This window comes from Lagopus muta, chromosome 7, assembly GCF_023343835.1.
Source record: "Lagopus muta isolate bLagMut1 chromosome 7, bLagMut1 primary, whole genome shotgun sequence".
NCBI lineage: Eukaryota > Metazoa > Chordata > Aves > Galliformes > Phasianidae > Lagopus > Lagopus muta.
In genome coordinates, this window is record NC_064439.1 from 51,085,865 (window position 1) to 51,113,034 (window position 27,170).

Here is a 27,170-nt window from a genome sequence, read left to right on the forward strand (position 1 = left end):
AAATAAGGTTTTTTGACCTTTGGCCATGCATGAAACACAGACATTAATTATTAATTTCCACATCCTTTGAAGATAGACAGACATAGAGTGCTATTACCATTTTGTAACAGAGGAGAATGGTCACAGAAGAGTGAAACAACATTGCAAAAGACAGATTCCAAGCACTGTTGTTATTTGAATCAATACACAGCCCTTTTGAACCTTCACTTTCACACATCCTTCCAGGCTAAGGGCAACGATGAACCTCAGAAAAGGATACCAGGTTTATATGCTGAACTCTCTCTTACACTTAAGTCTTATTTGTCTAAAAGACCATGGTCATGGAAAACCTTGAAAGAAAGAAAGCATCTGTAAAGGAAGAAATGATCGCAGGAGTTCTCAAAGAGTGTTTAAACCAATGACTTTCCATCTGTACTAAATAAGAACCAGTTAAGAGTTGGTACTGTGTCAGTAATACACAGGATTGTTCCCATATGTCTTCTCTGGCCACTGAGTTGATGATTCTATTAAGATGCTTTTCTCTCCATTAAGAAAAAATCCTCAGAAGTCAAAATTTAGCTGCTAATAATCAGAGACGTTGACGGATTCAGAAAGATTAAGAAAGGCTGATTGTCTTCATAAGCCATTCTCTGACTCTTGTCACTTGTTCTCAGTTCCCAGAGGAAATGAAGAGAATAGGAATGTGCTGGGCTGTAATGCAGAGGGTGACACAGGTCCTTCTCTTCGGCTGCAAGCTGAAATGAACTTACGTGGACATTCCCTCACACAAGTGGCTCCAAAGCTGTATTTTCCCTCGGGGTTGACATCCATTTGGTAGGTGGTGGGGTTATAGAGGACCAGTGGGGGACACGTGTCCTTGCAGGTAGCGTCATCCCGAAACTTGCGGCATGCCTGTCAAACAACAGCACCCATTAAAACGTTACAAGGTCTTTACATTAGCTGTTTAAAAACACTTCTGTGAGCTGTGCTGCTTCTCACCTAGCTCTAATGGGAATCCTGAGCATCTCCAGGGCTGGTCCCTAGTGCTTAGGATGTGAAAGGTTACTTCAGGTAGGGCAATTTAGTATGACATTTGAAAAAAAAAAAAAAAAAGAGCAAATGTAAGGTTTTCTTGTTCTGAACAAGAAAACTTGGCACTCTGGAGAAGAACTGCTGGGATTCACATGGGAACATGGGCGAATCTGCATGCCTCAGATGAAATTTTCCCTACAAGCCGTAACCAGATCAAGACAAACAGTACTTTTCTTGGCCAGCCACTTTTTAATAACCTCAATAAAATCAAGTTCTTTCCTGCCAATTACTGACTTTTGTGGCTGAATATTAAAAGGAAGCCATTCTATTTGGCTGCCGGTAATGAACAACTTAGAAGCTCTTTATGAAGGATAAGTTGGTTCTTCCAACCCAATCCAGCATTAAATTAATAATCAGTCCCTTTTCCCCTTTATTTGTCCCTGATTTTCCAGATGAGACAGAATAACTCTTCCTTGCAAGCCAGTAAGATCATCCTAGCTATGCAATTTCTTAGGGTGGCCAGAATACAGATAACAGCAACAAGACACAGACTGGACAGTTTCTGTGGGAATTACATGAGCATCACTTAATTCAGAATTAAATTTAGTGCAAAGCCAGGGACAAGTTAAAAGCACAGCATGTATTAACCCCTGAAAACTCTTGTAGACAGACAATAACATTTTTTATTCCTAAAAAAGTTGGATTTGCCCTTTTCCCATCCACAGCACCAGGGACCCCAAAGTTTGTAGCAACTGAGAATCAGGCAGGGAAACTTTGTTACTGAAGACCAGTGTTGAAAGGTTTGTGTCCTCTTCCCTGCCTGTTTCAGAGATGGCTTGCTCCCATTCCAAATGGCATCCTATGGGTCAGTATATCTCAGAAGCTTCCTCAGATGGAAGAAGGTTGCAAGACATTCAGCTGCCTGCCTGTTCCTCTGTTTAGGGATTTAAGCACTGATGAAGCTGTAGCATCCTTACCAGGCAGTCGCTCTCCCGAGGTCCCGTGCACCCTGCAGCACACTGGTTGTGGCAGCAGTCACTGGGCACCTTTCCTCTGCACCGCCCAGAGCATTGCTGGGCACAGATGACTTTTGTTACTGAAAGAAAAAAAAAGAAAGAAAAGAAAGAAAAAGAACAGAAATGAGGAACGTTTAGGCTGCAATGAGATCAATAAATGCAGAACAACCATCCGATGCAGTATCTGTGCTAGTTCCCCCATGTTCTGCCGACAAATCAGGGAAAAGCTAGGAAGGGTGAGAGCTGGTGTGGGTGGTGGCAAAAAGAGGATGTATACAGCTCTTGTGGGGTGCAAAGCACTCTGTTCCAGATCAGCAAATCATGTCCTGCTTAGAAAGAGCATCCAAGCCCCTTTGGCATCGCTGTCTGAATCGAGAATAACTCCACGGAGTCAGGCAACTTTCAGCTTGGCTCTGCTTTATTGAGGTAACCTGCTACTACTGGTGCTAGCTTTGGGAAAAACAACATGACAGGAGAACTGCCAGAACTCTTGGCAATAGTGGGAAATTATGTATCACTGGTGCGGCCTTAGGATTCCTTTGATGACTAAAAATATTTCTGAAATTTGGAGAGAGAGGGGACATCCACTCAGTAAACTGATCTCATATGAATACAATATTATTTTCTTTAAGCTTCAATTCCTTGGCCAAATTTTATCTTCATTACTCAACTTCCTCAGGGTTTGTACCAATGTAACCCGAAGGAAAAGCTAATCCTGGGTCAGCTTTTAACAGGAGAGGAAAAGCTGCCTGCAATAATTTTTTAGATCCAGATATAATCTCAATTTGAATATCAAAGCAGATAGAATAGTAATCATAAAAATAATTTAAAAAAGCACAACACCACGAAATGCAGAAATTAATGGATAGTGTATGTCAGTACCATGGGCCAAAAGTGGTCTGTTTTTCTCCACAATAAAATCACTGATCAGCACTCAGGCAATAGGGGACTGAGTCCCCAACAGAGAAAGTGGGGGATTGCTAGTGTGCTTCACTACAGCACCATGAGCACCTGTACAGTGCAGTACTGCTACCAGCTTCCCTGCTGGGCAGAAATTAGTTACAACACCACCAGGAAATCCTATAAGTCAGAAATAGATGGTTGTTAACTAACAGAGAGTTATCAGAAAATGCAACCTGATACAGGTACACAACCATCACTGGTTTTTTTTTTCCCTAAACCACACTATATTTTTCCATTATCCATTTTTCTTGTATCTTGTAAGTAACATATTGTCTTTTCAAGGAAACACATGATTTGCACAATACATATTAGCTTCTCTGGCAGCAACTCCTCTGTTCAAGCAGAAACGGGAAAAAAAAGGTACGTTGTTCAACACAGACAGCATTTTGATACAACTTTTTCATAAGCATCAGCATAGGAGTAAAACAGCTCATCACTTTGATAGCTATTGACTGAAGCTTCCTGCTGGAAACATGTATCATGGCAAACATTTATATTTCGTACAGAACATCCCACATTCATCTAAGGGGAAAGACACATAGCAGACCAAACTTCCCCACATATGAAAATGTGGGATACATTTTCAGCTGCTCAGATTCTCAAATGCTTCAAGAGTAGAGCCAAAGCTTGCAAATGGTTTCATTTTATGTACGCCACATAACCCTCCTGAAGCCAACAAGTGTTTGCAAATGCTGGAAGTCTGCAGGATTGAGATATGATCTTTTGCAAGCCCCTGGAACAGCTATTCTGTCTTAGTGGTGGGGAGCACTGTCCTTGAAAGCAACTTGGTGAGCTCGGCAATGGCACAAGAAAAAAAACCAAGCTTGCAGCCAAATAAGAGAGAAAGGCTCTACATTTATTTTTCTGTCAGCTGTAGAAGCTGTACATACTTGGTCTGACACTTAGAAGCATGAAACTTAGGTTTAAGTCATTATTTACAATGGAAAATGTCGCATTCGTTTGTGTAAGTATAGCAAACTTTCCATTGAGCTTTACATGGTTATGCAAAACTGGCAAGCAAGAGAAATTAGAAACTGTGTTTTTCCCCAATTATTATAGAAAAATAAAATAATGAAGTATAAAGAAAACTTTCCTCCTCACTGTTTACCTTAGGAGAAATAAAGTCTTGCAAAACCTCAAGCAACTCTGATTGCATGTTACTCCTGTAATTTCAGGAAAATAGGCTACCTTCAAAAATTTGAAGTAAAGCATATGGAACAAAAATATACTTTATTTGAAGTAAAGCATATGCAACAAAACTGAACAGGCTCACAATCAAAAACAAATATATAAATGTACAAACTAAGAAATAACTGAGTGTTCAAAAGGTCTTCTGAGTATAATACGTAGTGCTATTGCCCACATGATGGTGACATTGCTTGTGTCTACAAACAAACTTGTTTGTGTTCAAAGTGGAGCTGGATACTCTTTGAGCTCTTTGAGCAACATGATTGGATTTAAGTAAGTTGTCCCTGCCCAGGGCAGAGGGTTTTGACCAGATGACCTTGGATGGTCTCTTCAATCCAAATCATTCTGTGATTCAATGATCCTCATGACTGAGGTTTTTTTTCAGAGCAGGAAGGCCATATGTGCACATGTGTGATATAGACTTGTTTCAGACCCATTGCCACTTATCATGCCTACTAAGACTGTGAGGAGAAGCAAGCCATGTGTTGTGCTTCAAGGAGCATGAGCATAGGAGGACAAAGAAAGGACAAGTGTAAAACACATGCTGCTCAATTGCCAGGTAAATTATTCAGTAGGCAGAAGATTACTATGTCAGATTGTAGCATTCAAGATAATTCCTAATTAATCTGCACACTTACAAGTCTGGCAGTTCTGCTCACCAGCACCCCAGCAGTGGTCTTCTGTGCAGTTCGGATGGCACTTTGGACCTAAAACATAAGAGTGGAGTGTTATAAAAAATGCTGTTTAAAATCTGGGTGACAACACCATATGTGTCACAGGAAACAAAACCTTGAGCCTTCACATTCTGTGTTCAGAAATTTTGAGTGCTGGAACTAAAATCCTTATCTGTTGTTCATAGTTGGTTTCCTTTGTGCAGTACTACAAGACTCCTCATAGCAAGCAAGTGCAATACCCTGCTGATCCGGCAAGACAAAAGAGGAGTATTTTTCCCAGGTACAGGAATTTCAGCAACTGCCCTTCTGGCTCTCAGGCGTGGATTTGCATAAAGCTGCAAGTCACTACTGGCCTGCATTTGGGCATGAGACAGATGCTTGCTGCAGGCCATGTGGAAATGAATGTTTCTGAACAACATGTTTCTAAGAAGAAAACAAAACCAACTGGATTCACAGGTAACTGCCAGCTATTCCTGCCACAAAACAATTTGACTTGTCTGAACTACGCTCTCCTCCCGCTCTCAACCAAAAACATCCCTCAGCATAGGTCTATGCTGTCACTGGAGAGGCATCGGGACAGATGTACACCTTCAATGTTCAGCACCGGGTTCTTGTTGCTAAGCATCCCTTTCTTATCTGCTTTCCTCCCTCTTCCTGCTGTGTGTACTCTTTCTTTTTTTTTTTCCTTTTTTTTTTCCCTTTCAGTGTCAAGCAGTGTCCCAGAGAAATAACATATTTTAGATTACAGGATCACTATCACTATTGACCATAAGTGGCTGTCTATGCAGACTAATCTGGAATTTACTACACTGAAGAGACACGTCATATTAGAGTAATTCCTCCTGCTAGTGGCACGTGATCCCCCCCCGTTCACTGCTGATCACATAGCTGAACAAATGTCAGTACTTGTCCAGGAGTCGACTGATTTGCTCTGGGACTGAAGAACTATGTTTTTTTCCAAAGTTAAAAAGTTAAAGGTTAACTTTCCATGATATTCAGAGCCAGGATCCTGTGCTGACTTGCACTGTTTGCAGCAATGCTAGGTTACATTCAGGCTCTGCAGCAAATATGTCAACACAGAAGTTGTCGATTACACAACTAGAAGATAAAGAAAATATGTTTCCCGCCAGTTTATAGTGCCAGAAATGAAATGCTCAGAAGTGAAAATAAACTCCTTTCCTTGAAGCAACAGGGGATTTCACAAGAACTCACAAGGCTCAAGAATCCAGGCTCTTCTCAGTGACATCCAATGACAGGACAAGGGGCAATGGGTGCAAATTGGAACTCAGGAACACATAAATATGAAAAAAAACTTCTTTACAGTGAGGGTAACAGAACACTGGAATAGGCTGCCCAGAGAGGGTGTGGGGCCTCCTTTCCTCCTTTTCTGGAGACATTCAAAACCCTCCTGGCCTCGTTCCTGTGCGATCTGATCTAGGTGTTCCTAATTCGGCAGGGGGATTGGACATGATATCTTGCAAGATCTCTTCCAATCCCTGATATTATGTGATTCTGTGATTAGCTTGAGCCTACCTTAGGCATATCCTACACAAACTTTTAAACACATGCGTATCTTCTTGCTCAGATTTATTTACCTCTTATAATGACATTTTCAAGGATTATTCATGCATCACAAAACATAGGAGTTTTTTTTACAGCACTCTTGATAGAAAATTGTGCCTTATTGCAAAAATGTGAAGGTGCCTGTATAGCTGCTTTAAATTTAAAGACTCCTGGAAAACATGCAAGTGCATGTTATTCTCAGTTGTGTGGCTATCTTTGAAAAAAAGCATTCATAAGGTACTGCATGGAATCAATAAAAATTTCTTTGAGCTGTGAGTTAAGGACCTAGACATGACAAAACATTGAATCTCATGTCAGTGATGAAGAACTGAATGGATTTCCCTCAGAACTGGATTTGATGGCTCTATGTATAAGAACTGGTGGATATGAAATCCAAAGCTGAGAGTTTGGTTGCTGGCTCTTCTCTCTGAAATGAGGAAGCTCATAGCATTTTGGTAAATTAATACTTACAAGAAGAAAGATTGCTTGCAAAGTCAAGTACTGTGAGAGGCTTCCTGCTTGTATCGATGATGTCATTCCACAGAACAGTGTCCATGTTGCACAGTTTGGGATTGTTGCTGATTTTAACACCTCCATTGAGAATTTCTGCCATGAAGAAAAAACACTAATGAGTGAAGCACCTTTCTTAAGTTTTCTCCCTCTCTCTGTGATTTAAAGAAAGGGAAACAAAAATCAGATTTCTTCATTTCACTCACACTATGCTGACAACCTGCACAGCACAGGCACACTTGAAGTGCAACCAACTCCGGGCTCAGACTGACAGGTTCTGGAGGGCTACCTGCTGTTGGATGCCACTGAGAAGCCACTACATATAGCTTTTCACACAGTGACACGTCCAGAGGCCACTGACTTTGGCAGACATAGCAGAAGGTAATGTGTTTTCACCTGCTTCAGCTCATGATTGAGTCTCCTCATGCAAACAATTCCTTTCAATGTGTGCTGCTACAAAGTCTGTAATAAATTGGTATGGCAGAAGACTGGGCATATCGCCTGTTCTGCCATCCGCTACAGTGCCTCCACTGCAGTGGTTGTGATCTCTGATAGAGAGTGAATTAGGCATCTGCTAGCACTGATGGTTTGCACAGCCTGACCCATCAGCCAGAGACCGTATGAGACCCCAACTCTGCAGCTCTTCACATACCACCAGCTCCCACTGGAAATTAATGGAAAACAGTAAATTACACTAGAATTAAAAAAAAATAAGAAGTGATGATTCTTTTCCATTTTGGGGATACAAATAAATTTCAGCATCCTATTGATGCTTTGGACTTCGTGTCCTTTTGTAATGGCAAATTATGAACTTTCTTCATGTTCTGAAAAAGGCTGTACAGCTGGAAAGCGAATAGAAAAACGGAAAACTGCACCCAGTTTTTTAAGCATTGACTTTGAGAGCAGATCTTCAATTTGGTCTTGATATCAATAATTTAATGGTCTAAGTTTACTTACGGGTGCCTCCACCTTTTGCTCTGGTCTCACCTGATAGCCGTTTCATTGGCAGCTCTCGAAGTCCCTGGGTTTTATTCATGTGGTAATTGGATAAAACTGCCAGGGCGAAAGAGTTGTCGTAAAGCACATTCCCTCGGATAATCTGGAGGTTTTCTAAGGGAATAACGTCCACCATGTTAAGTGCAATGAGCACATAGCCTGCAACCTCCTGTATGGTCTGAGAGAAGAAACAAGACACTTAATCCACAGCATTTATAAATCATCTTTCATTCTCTTGACAAGGTTACTTTCCTTCTCCCACTCCCCCAATGCAATCTTTGAATTTTAATGAACAAAAAAACAGTCTCAGAAGAACTAAGTAAATTGGAGAACAAGAAGGGACTACATGAAAAACAGAGCTGAAGAAATGCGTCTTCATGTTTGTATTTTGTGCTTGATTGACTGTGCTAAGCAGGTATAAAATGACCCTAAAAGTAGCTACCAGCTGATCACTACCTGTATCTTGTTCCCAAGCAAGGGCAAGTAGGCATACTTAGAGGATGCAGGAGAAGAGGGCAAGCACATATGATATGCTAACTGTGTATGATGCTTTCTCTGAATATTTACCTTCAACCATTTGCAGCACAGACACTTCACCTGATTAAGTCTTATACTTTATCTTCTATGCCTCTTCCCTAACCAGCACTCTAATGCTCAACAGAGGGGAGGATCAGGCAATCACCTCTCAAGCGATAGACGTTTACAGGACAACAAGACAAGTGAAACGCTGACCATGGCTGTAGGTTAATTCCTGTCTTGTACTGTGAAATGTGTGCATTTCTATCTTCTAAAAAAAATCCCTGCAAATGAAAAAGCCCTCAGGCTACTTAGGATATTCTTCTCTTCTATGAAGTCTATTAGTGAATTTTCAGAAGACTTGTTATGTTCCTGGGGACACTGATCTTCATGGCCAAGCAGTGCTTGGAAAAAAAAAACGGCAATACCATCATATTTATAATCTGTATGTCTGAAACAACTATTTTCTGATGTTCATGCTTGCTATTGCAGTGTTTTTCCCTTTCTTTGTTCTGTGAGGAGGAAAGCTCATGAAAATTTTTCTAAACTCAGATGACTGACCTGCTTATTCAGATCCACCATAGAAGAGTTCTTGGTACCAGACACACATTTTTCATGTAAAACATGCATTTTCTCTTTCCGCCTTGTTCTTTGTAAACCTCCTAATCTGACATACCAGGGATGCCAAAAGCAAAGCATTTAAAACTTCTTTAAAAACATAAACCCTAATGTGCAGTGCTGCTGCCATTAGTGCATTCTGACAGGGGGGAGCAGAACTGTACCCTTTACCCAGTGTCTGTTGGTGGGGAACCTGGAGGTGCCAATGACAGACTTCTCCTCCTCATGCTCTGGCTGCATTTTAACATCCATCCTGTCTGTTCTCTTCCCAGTTGGCTGTGGTAGCTCATGCAGTTGTGCACAGAACAAATGTTGTGATGGGAATAGTCTGTGTGTTAAGTGCAGAGGATTACCTTGAAGGTCACAAAAAGCACACAGCTGGTGCAGAATGCAGCTGCCTGCTTCCTTGGGACACAGGTGCTGATAGATGGTGAGGCACTCACCATCACATGTGGAAATGGATCACAGATTGCAGAGAAGGGTAACAGCCTCCACACATCAAAGCCTGCGATCAGTGATTGCCACTCACTTTGCCATTTGCTTTGCCCTATCATATAACAAAGACTTTTGCCCTCTCAGAGGGAGACAACGGGTAAGCATGTGATAATTTTTGAAAATTACAAACCCATCTGCAACCAAAAATAGGCAACCAAAATAGGTCGGGTCAATACTTGAGAAGCTATTTCTCAAAGTAAATGATTTTGTGTAATTGGGCTGAGCATAACCTGCAGCCTACAGACATGTTGTGACTGTGATTTGCAGTATCTCTGACAATTACTGTTCTTGGATCACTACAGCATTTTATAGATAGATAGATGATCCTTTGCACTCAGAAATGCAGTAAGATTCCTTTACCGAAATAAGCCATGTTGGCTGAAACCACTAACCTTAAGGAAGGAGAGATCACGGTTATGCTCCACGTAGGTAATCTCCAGGTTACTCAGTACCACTTCGCAGTTGTTGTACATTCTCTGCAGGCTGGTGAAATGGTCTTCCACGTGCCCCAGCTGGGTCAACTTGTTATTTGTCCCTTGACAAACTGTGGAAGAAAGAAGAAAGCTTCATGAAGGAAATCAAGATCAGCTACAGAGAGTTGAACAACTCCAAAACTTGTTGCCCATCCAGTTTTTACAAGAATCACCGTAACTGAAGCATCAGCACAGTGAGAAACACAGATGTGTCTAATGTGCACGAACCTAATGGCAACAGCACTGGGAGCATACAATATTTCCTAGGCAAACAGATGCATCAGCATTATAAACAGGCAAGCCCCAGAAACTCTGCACTCATCCACCAAACATTAAAACATCTTTATGTTATTGCAATATAGAGGAAGGGAGAGTAATACATAAATAAATCCTATAGAAAACTTCAAAACACCTTTCAGGTAGAAAACTTCAACCCAACTTGGCTCTTGGGTGGGATCAAAAGGAGGCCATCATCTAATCATTATTATAATGTATGTCAGGCCTGATCTCAAGAAATTATGCCTTCACAGAGCCATAATTTTGAGAAACACCAGTTACAAACTGCAACACCATTGTATGGGGTGCCATAAGGCAAATAACAAATATACTTGACAGAGCTGGATACAAGTTTCAGAGGGAAGACACCTGTTAAAGATTTACCAAACAATTGATGTTTCACTAGTAGGAAAAATAACTTAATAATCAATGATAAAAAACATACTTATCTACTGCCAAAACCACTCATTGAACACATGTTACTTCTCAGTACAGTCATCACCATTAAGGAGCTACAGTGACGAACTACAGACGAAATACTCTTCATCTGTGTTTGAAACAGGTCATTCACTTACATTCTTCAGTTATTTCTCATTATACATCTACATAAGCATTATTGTATTTGTGATCAGAGTAGCAGCTGCACGCGGGAGCAGCTTAACACGGACTGCGATTACACCACCTACAAGAGCATCAAGTGTAGAAAATGACCCTGTTTATATTTGCCTCAAATTTCTGTAATGGATGAGAATTTCCTAGGCAGGATTTTCTGCTCTAGTTTCAAAGTTAAGTGTTTAAATGTGTTCATGTTTAAAATCTGCATCTGAGTTCTTTTGCATATGGGGATCACAGATTATTAGACAGAGACACAGGACAGGTCTTATTCTGTGGCATGATCGTATTTCGAGTGTATAAAGTTAGAAAAATTTTCACATATTGGTCTGCACTGGAAAATGCACTGCTGTTGGGGATGCGAGTAAAGAGGCCTTGCACTGTTTGGAAAAGTAGGAGTCCTACCGACTTCTTCTGGAATTTTAAGCAATGTTATTGTCCAGCTTTTGCCCAGGGATTAGGGAAGAACACAAAACTATGCAGAAGGTGCAGTTTTTACACAGTTTTTACAGCTTGAATTTAAAGACGGGTGGAAAGAGCAGCCCTCTATGGCCTTGTCTTCCAGGCCCATGCCTACCATCTACCAACATCATCTCTGTGGAACCAGAGACAACCAGGTCACCAAAACGAGCCCTAGGGAAACAGCTTGCCTGCAGATCTATTCGCTTGAGATCACAGAAGAGCCAGAACTCTGAAGTTGGCTCAGTTGACCCAAAAAGCACAGCCTTTTTCACTGCTTTCTAGCTCTGACACAGCAGGCTGAGGGCATGGTTCCTCACGCACTTCTCCCTCTCTCATGGGACTGCTCAATGAATCGTGCCAAAGAGTTGATCCAAACCCCTAATAGTGCAGAACAATAAATAAGTAAATGAAATGAAGGCTTTTTTAGCTCAAGAAAGCTTGTCAATTTGGGTCACTGTGGTGTTCCATGTACTTCTGTATTGCAAACAGCTCTTACAAGGAGAGGGAGAGGGCAGGAGTACATAGTCAGCAGAAGGACCTTGCCAGTCTGTGAGGTCATGAAAGGAAAAGTAGACATAACAAGCTCTGAAGAGGCTTCAGGTTGGTCCACCAGGACTTGCTATCTTCCCCTGTCCTATGAGGACAGACAACTTTGATGGCTTCCTACCAAACATGTTTTAAACCATATGCAAAATACGTCCCCTCCATCAGGCGCATCATGTCCTCTATGCAGTAAACAGAAGATAAAGGACGAACGTTCGTTAAGATCTGGGCAGCAAAAGTAAATAGTTTGCTTCTGTTAAGATTTCAACAGTATATGGCCAGCAGCATTCTGACCACCCCATAGCAGCTCCCCTCATAATTTTTTGTTTGCTCAAATACATATGGGGCCAAACACTTATTTGCCATAAAAAGATCTAAGTGCATAAAAAAAGTTAACTTAGTTACAGTAATACCAACCAGATGAGCACTAGGGTCATAAGTAGTATATGCTGAGAAAGTTGAATCAAACAGAAGAACATAAATCCATGGAGCAATGTTACTGAACTCAGGCTAATCTGCTGCCCAATTTCCCAAATAAAAGGTTTCGAAAGAAAAGAGAATGACTTGCTTAATAATAATACTACCTATAATAATACTATCCTGCAATTTCTCTTCTTATGAAAACCATGTTCTGAAAAGATACATGCTATAATTATCTGCATATAATACATGCATGAACACTATTCTGGCCAGAGGGGAAAAGAAAAAAAACAAGACAAATTACAGATCAGAATCTTCAGAAATAGGCAATGCAGACTGAGACTGCACGTATCAGGTAAACATAGCAGGTCATTTCTTCTAGCCTATGCTGAGCATCTGCATGGGTCAGCAGGCAATAGAGGCAGTCCAGCACAGTGTAGTACTGGCTGCCTCAGCAGAGGTCAAAGGGGGGCACGTATGCATGAATAGATGGAGGAATTATGATTTAACATCTGTTCAGATTGATCTATTTGCCCTCCAGAGATTTTGATGCCAGCAACATTTATTATATACTTTTGTTTCAGTGGGTAACAGAGCAAACTATCCAGTGTAAGGAGAGGAGGGAATGGATCCTTCCACAGTACTGCTGAGTAGTGTGGTAGCATACTCTACACAGTAAATCCCCAATGAGGACATTACGTGTGTCTCCAGCACGTTTTAGATAAACATGAGAATGAAGAAAAAACTGAGAAGTTTTCTGATAGCAATTCAGGGTGAGATTGTTCCCAGGCAGAAGGAAAGCTGAGATCCAGATCTGAAAAGTGGGCTGATCAGTAAAAGAGGGAAGTTTTGCTCTGAGATGCTGTGTTACTGTAACAAAAATGCAGCCAGTGTGGAAATGTTGCTGCAGGGCAACAATGTGGGACACCAGAGAGCAACTTCATTTCTATGGGATGTTATTCTTAGCAAATGTACTGGGTTTCCTAAATGTCAGTGTAGAGTCAGTATTGAGTCATTTACAGCATTACCTCCACAAATGGCCTAAAAGTAATGCTTGCTCCCTACTGTACCTCAAACTGAGCTGCAAAGTAGAATTTCTAGGTGATGCAACCTCTGCAACCCTCTGATTCTTCATCTTCTAGGACTATTGGAAAGGTCATTGGTTTCTGCTGAGTCTATTGCTGTGCAAACAACTAGGGTGAAACGAAAGCATTTCCTAAACTACATTTTTCCACAGGCAATTTTAGGGGCACAGAATGCACCCAACCCTCTGCAATGCCAAGTGATTATATCCTCCCAAATTCATTCAATCTCAAATTAAATAAGCTGGTCCCTACAGTGATCGTACTGATACAAGAGAAGTCTGTTTTCTACTTCTCAGAAAATCTCTGATAACTGAAGCACCAATCCTGTCATGCATATTTGTCCCGCACTTGATGAAACCCTGGAGAATGCTCTGAACCCAAATTATTACCAATCCCCAAATCATCAGTTGTTTCTGTTTGTGTTTTGACTGATTTACCCTCTTGCTGCTCTGACACACACACTGAAATAATAACTCAATAAGGCAATTTCAGAGACATGCAAGTCCATTTCCATGCTTCGTACACCACTGATAGCTCTACTCCACATGGCATAATAAACATATATGTTTTTTCTGCATCTTTTCCAGCCACTAATGATAATGCAAAACCTGCAGAAAAGAGATTTTTTTTTGCTTAATCTGCCAGAATATTTCTAATAAGTCCTTTCTTCTCACTCACTTGCAAGTTCATTTTTGATTCATTTCGGCATTTCTTGGAAGAGAAGTACCTTGCAGGGATCTTGTTCCAGATGCAGAGCTGCCTCCAGAGGTCAGGGAGGAAAATGAGTCTCGGTCTTCTAACATCAGTGATGCCCAATACTAATTCACCTCAACCAGAGTGTGGAGAAAGAAACACTTCAACTGAACTAGAAACATTTTGTAAGAAATACTGATCAGCATGCTTAGGTATGGGCAATCACAGATAGGAATGGCTTTGTGTTGATGTATTCGCCCCTTACAAGGGCATCCACTGACCTTTTAGAACTTGATGATCTTTGAGGTCCCCTCCAACTCAAGCAGTACTCAAGCCCCTACTAATTAAGTGAGGATCCCCTCGTGTATTCAGGCACAAATCTGGACAGGTCTTGTACGTTAGACTTTTTTTTAACCAATTCCAAAGCTCTCTCTTACAGCTATTGAACAGCTCCCCAAAGGCCCTCCAGATAGTTGTGGAAACCTGGTATGTGCAGAACTAGCACTGTTAAATGATTGAGATAACGGCATTTAAGATTATGAGGCAGAATGAGAGCAGATAACTCATTTGTAATAATTAATAACTATTTCTGCAAAGAAAACAGGAATGAAAAGTCAGAGACTCAAAAAAGAAAGTGACATTTTGTTATATGTGATTATTTATATAGTAATACTTTACATATTCCTCAACGTTAGACAAAGACGTGATGGAGAACTTCCCATATTACTGAGTTTGAGTGCATTTTTCATACTGAGTCAGTTTCATGGGGGTAGAAAGACTATATGACACAAAAAGAAAAAGCTGTTGTAATGTGCTTTGAAAAGTTGCAATATGGAAAGGAAAAGCTAGAAAACAAGTGAAGAGTGCTCAGATGCTGGCAGATGTTTTCCCTTGAGAACAGTGGTTGCAAATGTATACAACAGCTAAAAAGACCAGCCTAATGTCAGCACTTGGGCACTGGAAATGTCACCACAGAATACAATCATTTTTGCACATACTCAAATTTGGTAATTCGAAGCATCATGAAAAACAGCCACATGTGGCTGTTTTAAATCCCTACTCAAAAAGAGTAGTTTAGAGTAATGTAACTACTGAGATTAATTCAGATTTTAGGCACATTGGGAAAAAGCAATGATAAGAGCTCTTAAAAATACTTTGACAGAAGCTAATCCTAAAAGTGACCCAAAACTAGAGCCACAGCAAAGAACAAGATTATGCTCTAAAAGAAAACTTTTCCAGATGGTTTCTTACTTCTATTTACTTGATGAAAGTAACTTTTCCAGCTAAATCTAAAGTCTCCCCTGCTCCGATTAGGAGTGGAGATCTGCCCTTTGATGGCAAAAGTCACATCCTAAATTGTAGACACAGAGGCAGCTTGACAGACGGATGATCTGATTGCCTGTATCTCCGTCTAAAAGAATAGGTAATAACATTAAAAATCATCTTGCTCCTCAATAAAGACCTCTCCAAAATAGAAGCATTTCTAGCATTTCTACCAATAAGAAATTCTGTCTTTTGAATTCCCTATTATTTTTTCCCTCGATATTGCTCATATTTTTGTTTTTCTTCTCTGTTGTTATTATTTAATTCAGCATGTATATTCCCTAATGTTCCAAAATCAGTCTTTCCACTGGCTTCATTGAGAATGGGATGTGGGATTCAATTCTCTGACTGACAAAGATGAAGAAATAATAATGAGAGTGTGGGCTAGTCCAGTATTTAAACTTTCCCTCCAAATGCCTTACAAAACTATTGTAGGAGGGATAGAGCACAAAACCAATTTTTTCTATTAAAAAATCAATTTCAAAATGTAAATAAGAGCGAGGGGTTTTGTTTGTTTGTTTGTTTTTCCTGGGGAGGTTTTCTAGTGAGATCCTGAAAGGTACATGGTTTTAGACCAATTTTCCTCAGATAGCTTTGTCAGTGTTCTGTAGGAAATCACTGTTGATTATGTCTGAAGATGACACAAATGCTGGGGCTCTAAATAATAACGAGAGGCGAGTAACCTGAACAGGTTGATTTGTATAACTTAGGAAAGCAACCCCTCTGAATGACATTTATCTGAATTATAGCCAAAGGCGAGGTCTCACATTAGACTGTAGGACATGACTAGAAAATGGGGACCTAGGATGCAAGCTTCCTGAGAAGGACTTAGGGGTGAGCAGTGCATAGCTTGATGCACAGTTACTGGATGCATCAGCAGGAAAATACCAAGCAAGTAAAGACCTGCAGTCAGCATTCATCCTTAGCTGTGCCCTGGTGTGCTGAGAGCAGAAGCCTCTGCACTAGAAGGCTCTCCAGTCTTAGTGAAGCAACTCCTTGCATCATCAAAAATGCCCATCCTGGCTTCAATCAGTCTCCAAGATGGGTTCCCCACACTGATGAGCTGTGCTGTACACCTAGGACTTGGCTTGTGCATGGGTTTTGGTTTACTGGAAATGCAATTACCAATGAACTCAACAATGAGATACTGCTACAATAGCAAGGAACCTACGATGACAAGGAAACTTCATATATATCAACTACTGTGCAAACACATATGCAAAAATGATAATGCTTTGTAACTTTTATGCACCAGTGATTGAATCTACAGAAAAACACAAATCTCTCCTATTCATCCCCCAACTCTTTTAGGAGAAACTCAAAGCCACAGTTAACACGTTATTTAAAGTCAAACTTGGATGTGAAGTTTCCCCACAGCAGTTTCTCTGTGTGAACTTGGCAGAGCACAGTGATGATCTTATAGTTCCCAACTTGGAGTGGAGCAATTGAACATGTATGCCCGAAGATACAAAACTCTTCAAGTTCAAACGTGTCTTAAGCAGCATACTGCATGGCAAATCAACACCAAGCACTGCAAAGAACAATGGAATTTTAGAAACAACTTGAAGGAAAGCAAGAGGAAAAGGCAGTGCTGGTGGTGCATTTGGTAATAGCAGATGCAAGCACTTCGGCAGGTCATCCAATAGGAAGCACTGTCCACACATCAAATAACCTCGCCTTTGTTTCCTTATGCTATGTCAAACTCACACACTGACAAAAGTAAGTTCATTCAATACTGCAAAAAAACCTTACTGTGAATCCAAGGAAGAGGCCCTGCGTCCTCCTAGTGCTTTTCCCACAGATAGCCCAATCAGGTAGCATAGCTCCTGGTCAATAGCCCTTCAGCTCTCCAGTTTTGCTGCAAATGTTCCAAAAGTCTACATAAAGGCCAGCACCGAGTGGCCAGAAGACCTACAACACAGCTCACTGAGCCTTCAATCCTGAGAGACATGATCGGCAGGGGTGTGGCATTTCGAGATCTACGCCAGAATATATCAGGAAACAAGAAGATGACAACAGATACACAAGCTTGTGCCTTGTCATCTGAGAAAATGCATTCTTTGTCATTTGTTCCAGCAACATCCAAAGAGCAGCAGGGTTTTATAGCACAATACAAAGAAAATGTGCCCATGACAATGTGAGACCAGTGACTAATGACATCAGAATTGAATTGTTTAAAACAGTCTCAAAATGAGTTAAAACTTGGGAAACAAAATTTAAAACATGAAATGATGCTGTGAACATTTTATCATGAAGGGTTTCTTAATATACTGCAATTGCATATGTCCATTTGCACTTTCCAATTAAAAGAAAACAACTGTTTCTCTTGATTTATGCTAATTTTGAGCCTTTTGTTGTAACAAATTTTAACCTTTACATATGTAGTTCTCGAGGCTTTTGTTCTAGGTGAGCACTCATATGCAAACTCAAAAAGGGTAAGATAAACCTATCAATCTGATTCCAAATAGAAGACTGACAGTTGCTATTACAAATGCAACATATTCTCAATTTTTAACCTACAAATATTTTTATAAATGCATAAATACTTATATGATCTCTAGAGATTGCAAAACATACGAAGCACAAGAGCAACCAAGCAGGTTTCATTTACCACCTTGAGCCATGCATGCCCACACTCCATGGTAAGCACATTCACTTCCATGTACAACCCTGTCCACCAAAGTCATGCGAACACTGCCAGCAACCACAGTGGATGGTGAATCCAGCCTCTGGGGCTGCATCACTCTGTCACTGCACAGTGCTTGCTCTGAAGCTGGTCTGTAGAAAGTAACTCTTTGCAAATTTCAGCCTCACACTGAAGTGTGTGATTTCCTGATTCAAGCAGGAAAGCTACAGAAAGAGGGAGTTATGCTCCCAAAATTCCCAGGAAACATCTTGTCCCTTAAGAATGAGATCGCTTTCTTGAGTGAGGTTAAAACAAGACAGGACCAAGATAAACAATTCCTTTGCTCCTTTAAACAATAAAGGTACTGTTGTTATCTGTACTAACAGAGCAAACAGACCCTGTCAAATAACTAAGAAAAATAAGTAAAAGCTGATAAATTTAAAAGGTTGTATTCATGTGACTGAACCCTACAGTTAACACTTACGTTAGGGTTTCCAGTAGAAATTTGGATATTTGCATATGTTGACAGGCAAGCAAGTTAATGCATGCCACGTGGGTTTGAAAAAACTCCAATAATATTTAAGTTTAAAAGGAATAGTTGAAGAGCATATTAAATGTACATATGCTCCAGATTGCTGTTTGATCTTCATTTAAGCCTTGACTAAAAGGAGAGACTCTATTGAAATCAATTGGATCTGAATCAAACTCTTATTTCACTTAATTTAGCTGTGTGAAATTCAATAAATGAGATAAACAGACATACCACTCTTTTATTTCTGGAAGAAGGAGAGCTAAAACTTTGTTTTGAAAGCACCGCTAAACAGCCACAAAGTGATTTAACAGCACTTGGGTAAGTTTGGAAGACAGAGACCAATTTATCTTCTACAGTCTGGGAAGGAAAAACATCCAATTTGGTCATTGCTACTGTAAATGTTGCATGTTACAGCAAGTGCCCTGCTTTTAGAATTGGCCTTATTTAGCAATACAGAATCTCAGCTGCATTTAATGCCAGACTTCAGTTCTGTGAAGAAATGTAAACAAGTTTGAACATTTTAAAATGTATTTGAAATGCACAGTACAATACATTACAGACTGTTCACACGCTGAAAAGATCCCTCTCCATCTTGATTTGAACAGTGAGCTTCTGCCCTGCAACCTGAGCTCAGAGCCAGCACTCCTTGTGCTCCTGCACCCTTTTCAGCAAATAAATTCCTCAGTAGCTCAGTGGTGATCTCAGAAACTCTGCAATCAGAACTGCATAAAAATAATGCCATATTAGATAAACTTCTGCTAGCGCTCCCAGAGTTGTACGCTCATAATGCACAATTGCCAAGGTCAGAGAAGAAGAAACGATGGAGTTAATCTTTTGTTACAGAACAGGGCACAGACACAAATTGTATTTCTCTCTGACCTTGCCAAGACAGCCCTCCCACTTCCATGTGCTTCTTTTACTCTGTCACTGCAGAGGAAACATCACGGCTCCTATGCGAAGTATTTTGAGGCCCACATGTGCAATGGGCTGCACAAAAGCCTATCAAACAACTGTTCTTGTGGTAGACTTTTGAGAATGCCTTACCTATCTTTTGTCTTTGAAAACACTAATGGAAGGAACATTAACAAACTGATGAAATAAATGACCTTCTTTTCCAAAAAGAATTAAAGTGTGGCTTTGTCAAAGGCATCAACCTGTAACAATTTTCTTTAGGTGAAATTATTAATTCATCACAAGGATGAACGCAGCTGCTAAATTTGATTCTGCAGCTCCTCTGCCCCCGCAGTTTGAGGAACAATGCTGATTTGTGTCTCCCTGGATCAGTTCCACACAGCCAGGTAGGCAAAAATCCATGCGCCTTTCTCAAACACAAAAAACCTACATGCAAATATGATAATGCACTTAACATGCAGACATAAATCCCACGGACAAAAAGTTGTCAGAAAGAAACTGCTGTTATCAATTAAATGAAAAGGGAATAAATGCTCCTCTTGTATGGAAAGCAATTACATTAGCTACAATGTAAGTTAAAACACTGATTGCAAAAATTTCATTGGTAGCAGTCAGTTGCACTATGCTTATCTTTGCCAAAGATGTCTTGAGGGGAAAAAAGCCAAGCCTTTTACTTCTGCAGCAGAACACATGTGGAGACATGAAAACTTGCTGTAAGCCTGACCAAATTCACTTCTGTTCCTATCTGCTTCACCACTCCTGCCACGTTTGCTTTTGAGAAAGATTGCATTCAGTGGCTGGAGATTTCTGAAACCCACGGACTTGGCTTTTTTTCTAGATGACCCAGATAATAAGGAGTGGAGCTGCTGCATGGAGAGTGGTACCTTCCTGTAGAGCCGATTCTGCTGGAGGGCACCTCCAGCACTGTGGGTGGATGGATGGACCCAGCACTTCCTTGCCCCCGTACTTTTTTCTGGGAAGCATCTTTAGCAGAACAACTCAAATCACATTTTGGCAAGTTTCTGGCACACTGTGGGGAGGTGATATGTTTTTCTGCAGCCTATCTTTTGTGTGGCAATTCAAAGAAAGAGAGAATTGTTGGGGTAGCAAAAAAAATGGGGAAAAAGAAGAATGTAAAGTCAAGGTGTTACATTTTTTTGAGATCCACTGCTTGAAGTATTTTCAAGTTTGACTCTTTAAGCATCCAAAGACTGAGTGATAAAAACATCAGAAAAACAATACCTACACGAGGCATGCATTTATGAAAGACTGCAGAAAAAAAAAGAAATCACACTTATTTTTCCATGACATGATGGTAACTCATAAAGTATCTATTTTTGGACACTACATTCCAGAAAGTTTCCGAAACTGCAAAAGAGACACCTTTGGAGCAAACAGGCATGTCACATGGCCAACTCTCCAATACAGCTGGGGATTTTCTCCCCACATTAAGTAACTTCTGATAAGCCTCACTAAAATCAGAGCCACTATATCTTGGCTAAATGACACCTGTCAAGTGTTCATAGCCATAGGTTTGTTTGGCTGCCATTGATGCTTTTGCCAGTCTTCCATCAGCATCTATCACTTCATGGGAGAACTGGATCATCTCACTGCATGCAATATGATTCTACTAGCTCCATGAACAGAGCAGTTTTGTCCTTCAGGGATGCAGATGGGACCCCCAGTACACTCCAGGAGCAGAAAAAAAATGCATTTTTACAATCAGTGAGCAGATTTCAAAGTTAAAGTGAGTGGGATGAAAGCAGTGAGGAGAGAGCTGCAAGTAAGGAGGTGGAAACAGGAAAATAATAAAGACTGGAAACAGAGCAGGGGCTTCAGAGGTCACCTCCCACCCTACAGCTCGCTCAGGTTCAGCCTAATTAAACATGGAGCTCCTTTGCAGTAGTGAGGGATGCCTCAGGTATCATCCCTGACTTACACGAGCATAAGTGAGAGGCAAGTCAGGTCTATTTGATTCCCGATCATGCTAGCTTCTGTAGAAAGCTGGAGGAAAATGGTGCTCTCATTGAAATCAGTGGGAACTGTCTCACCACAATTCAATACATATGTGCTTTTTGTTCAAATGCTCTCAGTTTAGTTTTCTTTCTCAAGAAGTTCTTCTCATGAGAAATACTCTCTTTCTCACTTGCCCTGGTATTCACCCCTACACAGGCTTGGAAACAAATATCCATCTTGAACAAATCAAGCTATTTCTCCCACAGACTGGGTAATAAAGTATTTTGTAGTGCTCAGTGTAAGCATGGTGCAACACTGACCAGTCTCCCCCTCAAAAAAAAGTGAAACAACCTTCTTCCCAAAATAGGAAATATATTTTTTTAAAGTTTGCATTACAAAACCCAAACTACAAAGCATTTAGGAGATTTTACACAGTGGGAATAGCAGAGCTGGTGCAAATTACGCTTCACACCAGTGGAAAGTGGACATCAGAAATCAGAACTGGTTTCTCAGAATTCTGTCTTTAAGTGTTACTGAAGCAAGGACGCAGGATCTGCCACTGAACAGTAACATTTCCAAGCCCACCATGTCTTTACAGAAGGAATATCCTGAAGTAATGAGAGCACAAAGTTTTCCCAAATACTTAATTCCAGTGTTGTTGCTGTACAAGGGCACCTTTAGAGGCCATTTCACTTCAGAATGACTTCACTTCATTGCACAAGGCTGCAATACTTTGAAGGGCACTATTAAACAAAACAGAATGAAGTTTTAAAAATAACAGTGATAAAAGAAAAAAAAAAAAAAGAAAGACGGGCTTAGAATGGACATAAAACAGCTGCTGGTAGATGCATTACATTCTCACTCAGCTTAAAATCTCCCAAAAGGTTCTTGCACAGGCGCTGAGAAAACCCATGGGAAAATCTTAGTTGTGATTCGAGTACATTATACAGCTATGGGACACATCTCTACTTTCACTACACTTGCTTTTACAAGGCCGTCTCTCATAAAAAGATTTTGTATTTTAGCTTTTGGATTTCAAAATGAAATTTATTGAGTACTTTCAGAACTTTGCCAAAATTATTTTCCACTGAAAGTCTCTAAGTAGCCTGTGGAAAGTTTCTGCTACATTCTGTTGGAGTCTCCCAGTAAATGGCAATGCAGTTTATTCCTGGGGGAATAAGCTCTGACAACATGTGCCTATTCCATGCTACATACATGCTCCTAATACAGCCCAGAAAAGAGAATATGGGTCCAACAGTAAATCCAGTGTGATTCTAGGATATTGTTTTTTCCTCCATATGTTGAAGCCGACAGCAGCAGGGGAGTCCCATGTCCTATGTGACTGCATTTCACATCATGCGACTGAAGCACAGTATGCTGGAACACAGTAAAATTCCTGGTTTCTGGAATGCAAGGACCAAGCTGGCTTTCTTGTGAGGAAGCAGTCTTATCCAGATCTATGGGGATGCTCATCAACAGCAAATACAATTCTTATCTGCTCCTGTTAACACATCTAATCATACATGTCTTCAAGCATGCGAAATTGCCAGCTCTTCTTATCTTCTGTTTGATTGCATTACCTCAAAATCTGGCTTCTCATCAGCAATGCAGAACACACTCTACGCTTCAAGAACAAAAACTCACATGGTGGGAAATTTGCTCTGGCCAAGATCAGTGACCATGGTAAGGATGATGTTGCTGGAAGCTGTGACAGCAATACTGATGCTTTCAAAAATTCTGCCTTAAAGCCTGACTCCCTTGTTTTCACTTTTAAGCTTCTTTTTGGACCCAAACTTGTCTCTAAATAATTGCATCCTGTAGCACAGAACTGGAAGGCCATGTCTTCATGAAAAAAAATTCATTATAATCATTATGCAATAACTCAGAGAGGTAAGAGGATTTTAATATCAGTGGATAAATATGTGTATGTCTCAAACAGAGCACTGGAAACATTTTTTCTTGTACTTTAGCAGAGGAATGCTTTTAGGTCTCTGTGGTTATTATTGCAAAAGTGTGTCATCATCTCATGCATTCCAACTCAGCACTTAAAGTGCTTCCTCACTATTTATTGTACGGACCAGTGACTTTCAACCTGCACACTGCATCTCCCTGGGAGTCTCCAGACTATTTTTGCATCCATGAAAGATAAATAAGGAAAGCAGGCTTACATTCACTAAGCAGAGGTCTATGCCCTGCTGCCCTCAGAAATGCTGTAGGTGCCTGCATACTGAGCAAGACTGCAAAACACTGGGATGCACAACCCCACTCCAAATGTGCTGTGTACACCTTTCAAGTAGCTCCTTCTGCTCCACCCCTCACAGAACATATAAACACACATATACATACATTTTATTATATGCAATATATACTGAATAGGCTTTCTGAAGTATATACGAGTCTCCCTGAAGTACTTAAAAGGACAACTAAGCTTGTAATTCTTGGGCTTGGCATATAAGATTAAATTGTCATTTCATAGACAAAAAGAATGCATGTGCCTAATTATGATTAAAAGTAGAACAATGAAATTGGGCAACTAGCATTTTAGTTGGTAGAAAGTCAGCTCTACTGCACTGAAGCATCTCACGCCCCTGGTGTCTCTGCTCACTGACTCCATCAGCACTCTCAGTGAGCCTGGAAACTGCAGCTACCGCTGTGTGCTCCTCTAGAGCATGAGTAGCCTGACAGAGAGGGAGGGAGATGGGTTTGTTCAGCCTGGAGAAAAGAAGGCTGCGGGGTGACCTCATTACAGCCTTTCTCCCTAAAGGGAGCCTACAGAGGGGAGGGGAATCAACTCTTTGAAAGGGTTGATAAGTGTAGGACGAGGGGAAATGGTTTTAAGTTGAGGGAGGGGAGATTTAGGTCGGACATCAGGGGGAAATTCTTTACCCAGAGAGTGGTGAGGTACTGGAACAGGCTGCCCAGAGAGGTTGTGGATGCCCCGTCCTTGGAGGTGTTCAAGGCCAGGTTGGATGGGGCCCTGGGCAGCCTGGTTTAGCATTTAACGTGGAGGTTGGTGGCCCTGCATGTGGCAGGGGGGTTGGAGATTCATGATCCTTGAGGTCCCTTCCAACCCTGGCCATTCTGTGATTCTGTGAAATGCATGAGTTAGAAAGTGTAATAATATTTCTTTTCAATCATGTGACAGTACACCCATAAATAAAAGTAACCAGTGTATTTATCAGTGACTTAAAACCATATCTTATCCTCTCGAGCACAACTGGATATTTCCATGAACTCCTCACTCAGTGTTTTTCCTCTACAGTCATGTTCTGTCTTGATTAGGAAGAAATAAAAGGGATTTTTTTTACTTTTTATTTCTTTTTTTATGAAAAGCACATGATTTTAGCTCTGTTGTGAGAAATTTACTATCAAATACATCCTGCAAATATAGCTCAGACCAACACATGCAATTTAAACAGCCTGGCAATCTCTTGCTCAAGAGGGCTAAAATGTCAAAGGACAAGTAACAGTGTAAGATCACGACATGGCTCTGACATACAACTTCTGTTTTCTGAGAGATTCAGTGCCTTTTAAATGAAGGAACCATTTAGGTTTTGCAATCTTACAAGTATTCCTGAAGACTCGGATGTATTTCTCAAAGTGATTCACTTGCATGGGATTATAAAATTGACACTTCCTCTGACAAGATTATAGAGCGCCTTAATGAGTGCATTACTCTGGCCACAACCAGCTCACAAGGTATTTCCCCTCCAGAAAGGGCAAACTGGACTGTGGCAGGGATATTATGCAAAGTGCTGAAGACGTAGAAGGAGGTCACCTACCTTATCACAAACAAGTATCGAATCAAACAATATGAAAGTATACAGGATAAATTGCATAAACTGCACAATGTCCCTTGTGTTAAAAGAGCATCTTCCCCAGTTTGGTATTTTCTTTTCTAATGCATATGTCAAATTCCACATTCATCAGATTTATTCAATCAGCCAGACTTATTTAGCCTTGTCTAAGAAAATTTTTTTTTGTGGTGTTGTTTTTTTTTTTTCCCCTCAGTTTCCTCTTATTATATCCCTTCTATTCAATATCCATCTCCTTTAAGTTAGGGACCAGAACTGCAGACAGTATTCCTGGTGCAGATTTAGGAGTCTTGAAATTGATGTTAACACCTTCTGTACAGTGAGTCCTTATTTTCTTTACAGACACAAGGTGTCTCCTTCCTGCATAAAGCAGAATCAGTACATGCTTTGTGCTCCGCACCATTTTATCTAATTCCTCTTCCATTCGTGAGCATCCTGCAGTTCTTCTTAAATGCTACCAAACCTTCCTCTTCCTTCTCAGCACCTCTCACCTCTCCGCTGTGAAACTTCGCTGGGACAAACTTATGTCCGATGCTGAGATTCTTAATGAAAATATTTTCATTAAGATCCTCTTTAATCACCAAATTATCCAAGTTTAAACTTCTATACTAAACTACCTCCTAAAAGATAAGTAGTAATTTCTATTGTTGCGTTATTTTACTTAGATTACTCAGGTTCAAGTAAGTAATTATCTCCCTGAAATAAAACAAATAAAAAGATCCAGCCATCTCAACAAGAAAGACAGTCTGGTACAGCTGCTCTTCAATAATGCAATTGAGCCTTTTAACTGTTTTGCATTTCCTTTATTGCCTTTAAATTTCCTCTCCTTTGATATGCTTTCTGAAGCTAAGGTCTCAAAGGCAGAGTAATGGCTCTACAGCTGAGTTACTTCTTTCAGTCCTTGAGTATATGGGGACATCATTTCATTGTGTAAATACTTAGAATTATGATTGCTTAATTTATTAAATTCTTTATTAAATTTATTATTTATTATTAATTTATTTATTAAATTTAAACAAAGTATGCTGAGTGATAATAGGAGGTTAACACAAGTACGGTGCAACTGGAAGTATTGGGAAAGCTAGAGATGGCACATATCTCATAGTGAGAAATGTGAAAATCCACCAAGAATTATCTTCACACATATACTGGCCTGGCTATGTACCTTTCATTGTTCACCCAAATGTCCTGTGTGTCTCTAGTACTGTGTAATTCATTTCACAATGGTATAAAATTTAAATTCCTTTCCTTAATCAATGCAATTTTCTGATGTTCACACCCTTTACCGAGAAATAAGGAAGGCTGGTCTTTTAAATCCAAGTAATTTTAAAGGGCATATTTTTAAAAAGCTATTCAGATGGTCATACCAGCCACTAAGGTTCTCTGCATCATTCTCTGCTGATATATGAGCTTTTCGTAATATATCAGAAAACATTCAGTACTGCCTTCTGTACACCTTGTTTGTAAAGCTCTGTTTACTTATCTGTCACTGTCTGGCTAACTATTAACCACAATTAACCTGATGTGTTTTCTTCTTTGCAAACAAGCCAAATATTTATGAGAAAAATAAAACTTATTCAGTAAGCCAAATGCAAATGTTGTCTCAAGCACAAGCTGAGAGGTTGGGGATAGAGGGTAACAAGGCTCTCTTTCCACGTGCAGCAGTTTTTTAATTATTTCTGGTTCCAAATTAGAGGTAGGTAAGTCGAACAGCAAAATAATAATTATATGATAGTTACTGGCTGTCTTAGAAGTACTATTTGTACGTACGTACAACGTAATCAATGTATTTCAGGGAGAAAAAAAGTTATTTTCAAGAGCAGCTGATGGAAAAAAATGTAAAATTTACTGAGATGTTAGTAAGTAGTTTTTTTCATTCTGAAGTCTGCTTC

General features: G+C 40.2%; 1 protein-coding gene across 2 annotated transcripts in view; it reads right to left on the reverse strand.

The window, feature by feature from the left end:
- The window catches only part of EGFR (epidermal growth factor receptor), a 151,406-nt gene that overhangs the window by 35,392 nt on the left and 88,844 nt on the right, over window positions 1–27,170 (reverse strand). For both annotated transcript variants that reach the window (XM_048952247.1, XM_048952246.1), the window contains exons 2-7: window positions 9,943–10,094; window positions 7,913–8,099; window positions 6,887–7,021; window positions 4,817–4,885; window positions 1,989–2,107; window positions 750–891 (exon numbers count right to left, since the gene is read on the reverse strand). In XM_048952247.1, the coding sequence (XP_048808204.1) occupies window positions 750–891; window positions 1,989–2,107; window positions 4,817–4,885; window positions 6,887–7,021; window positions 7,913–8,099; window positions 9,943–10,094 (804 nt within the window). The remainder of the gene's footprint in view (window positions 1–749; window positions 892–1,988; window positions 2,108–4,816; window positions 4,886–6,886; window positions 7,022–7,912; window positions 8,100–9,942; window positions 10,095–27,170) is intronic.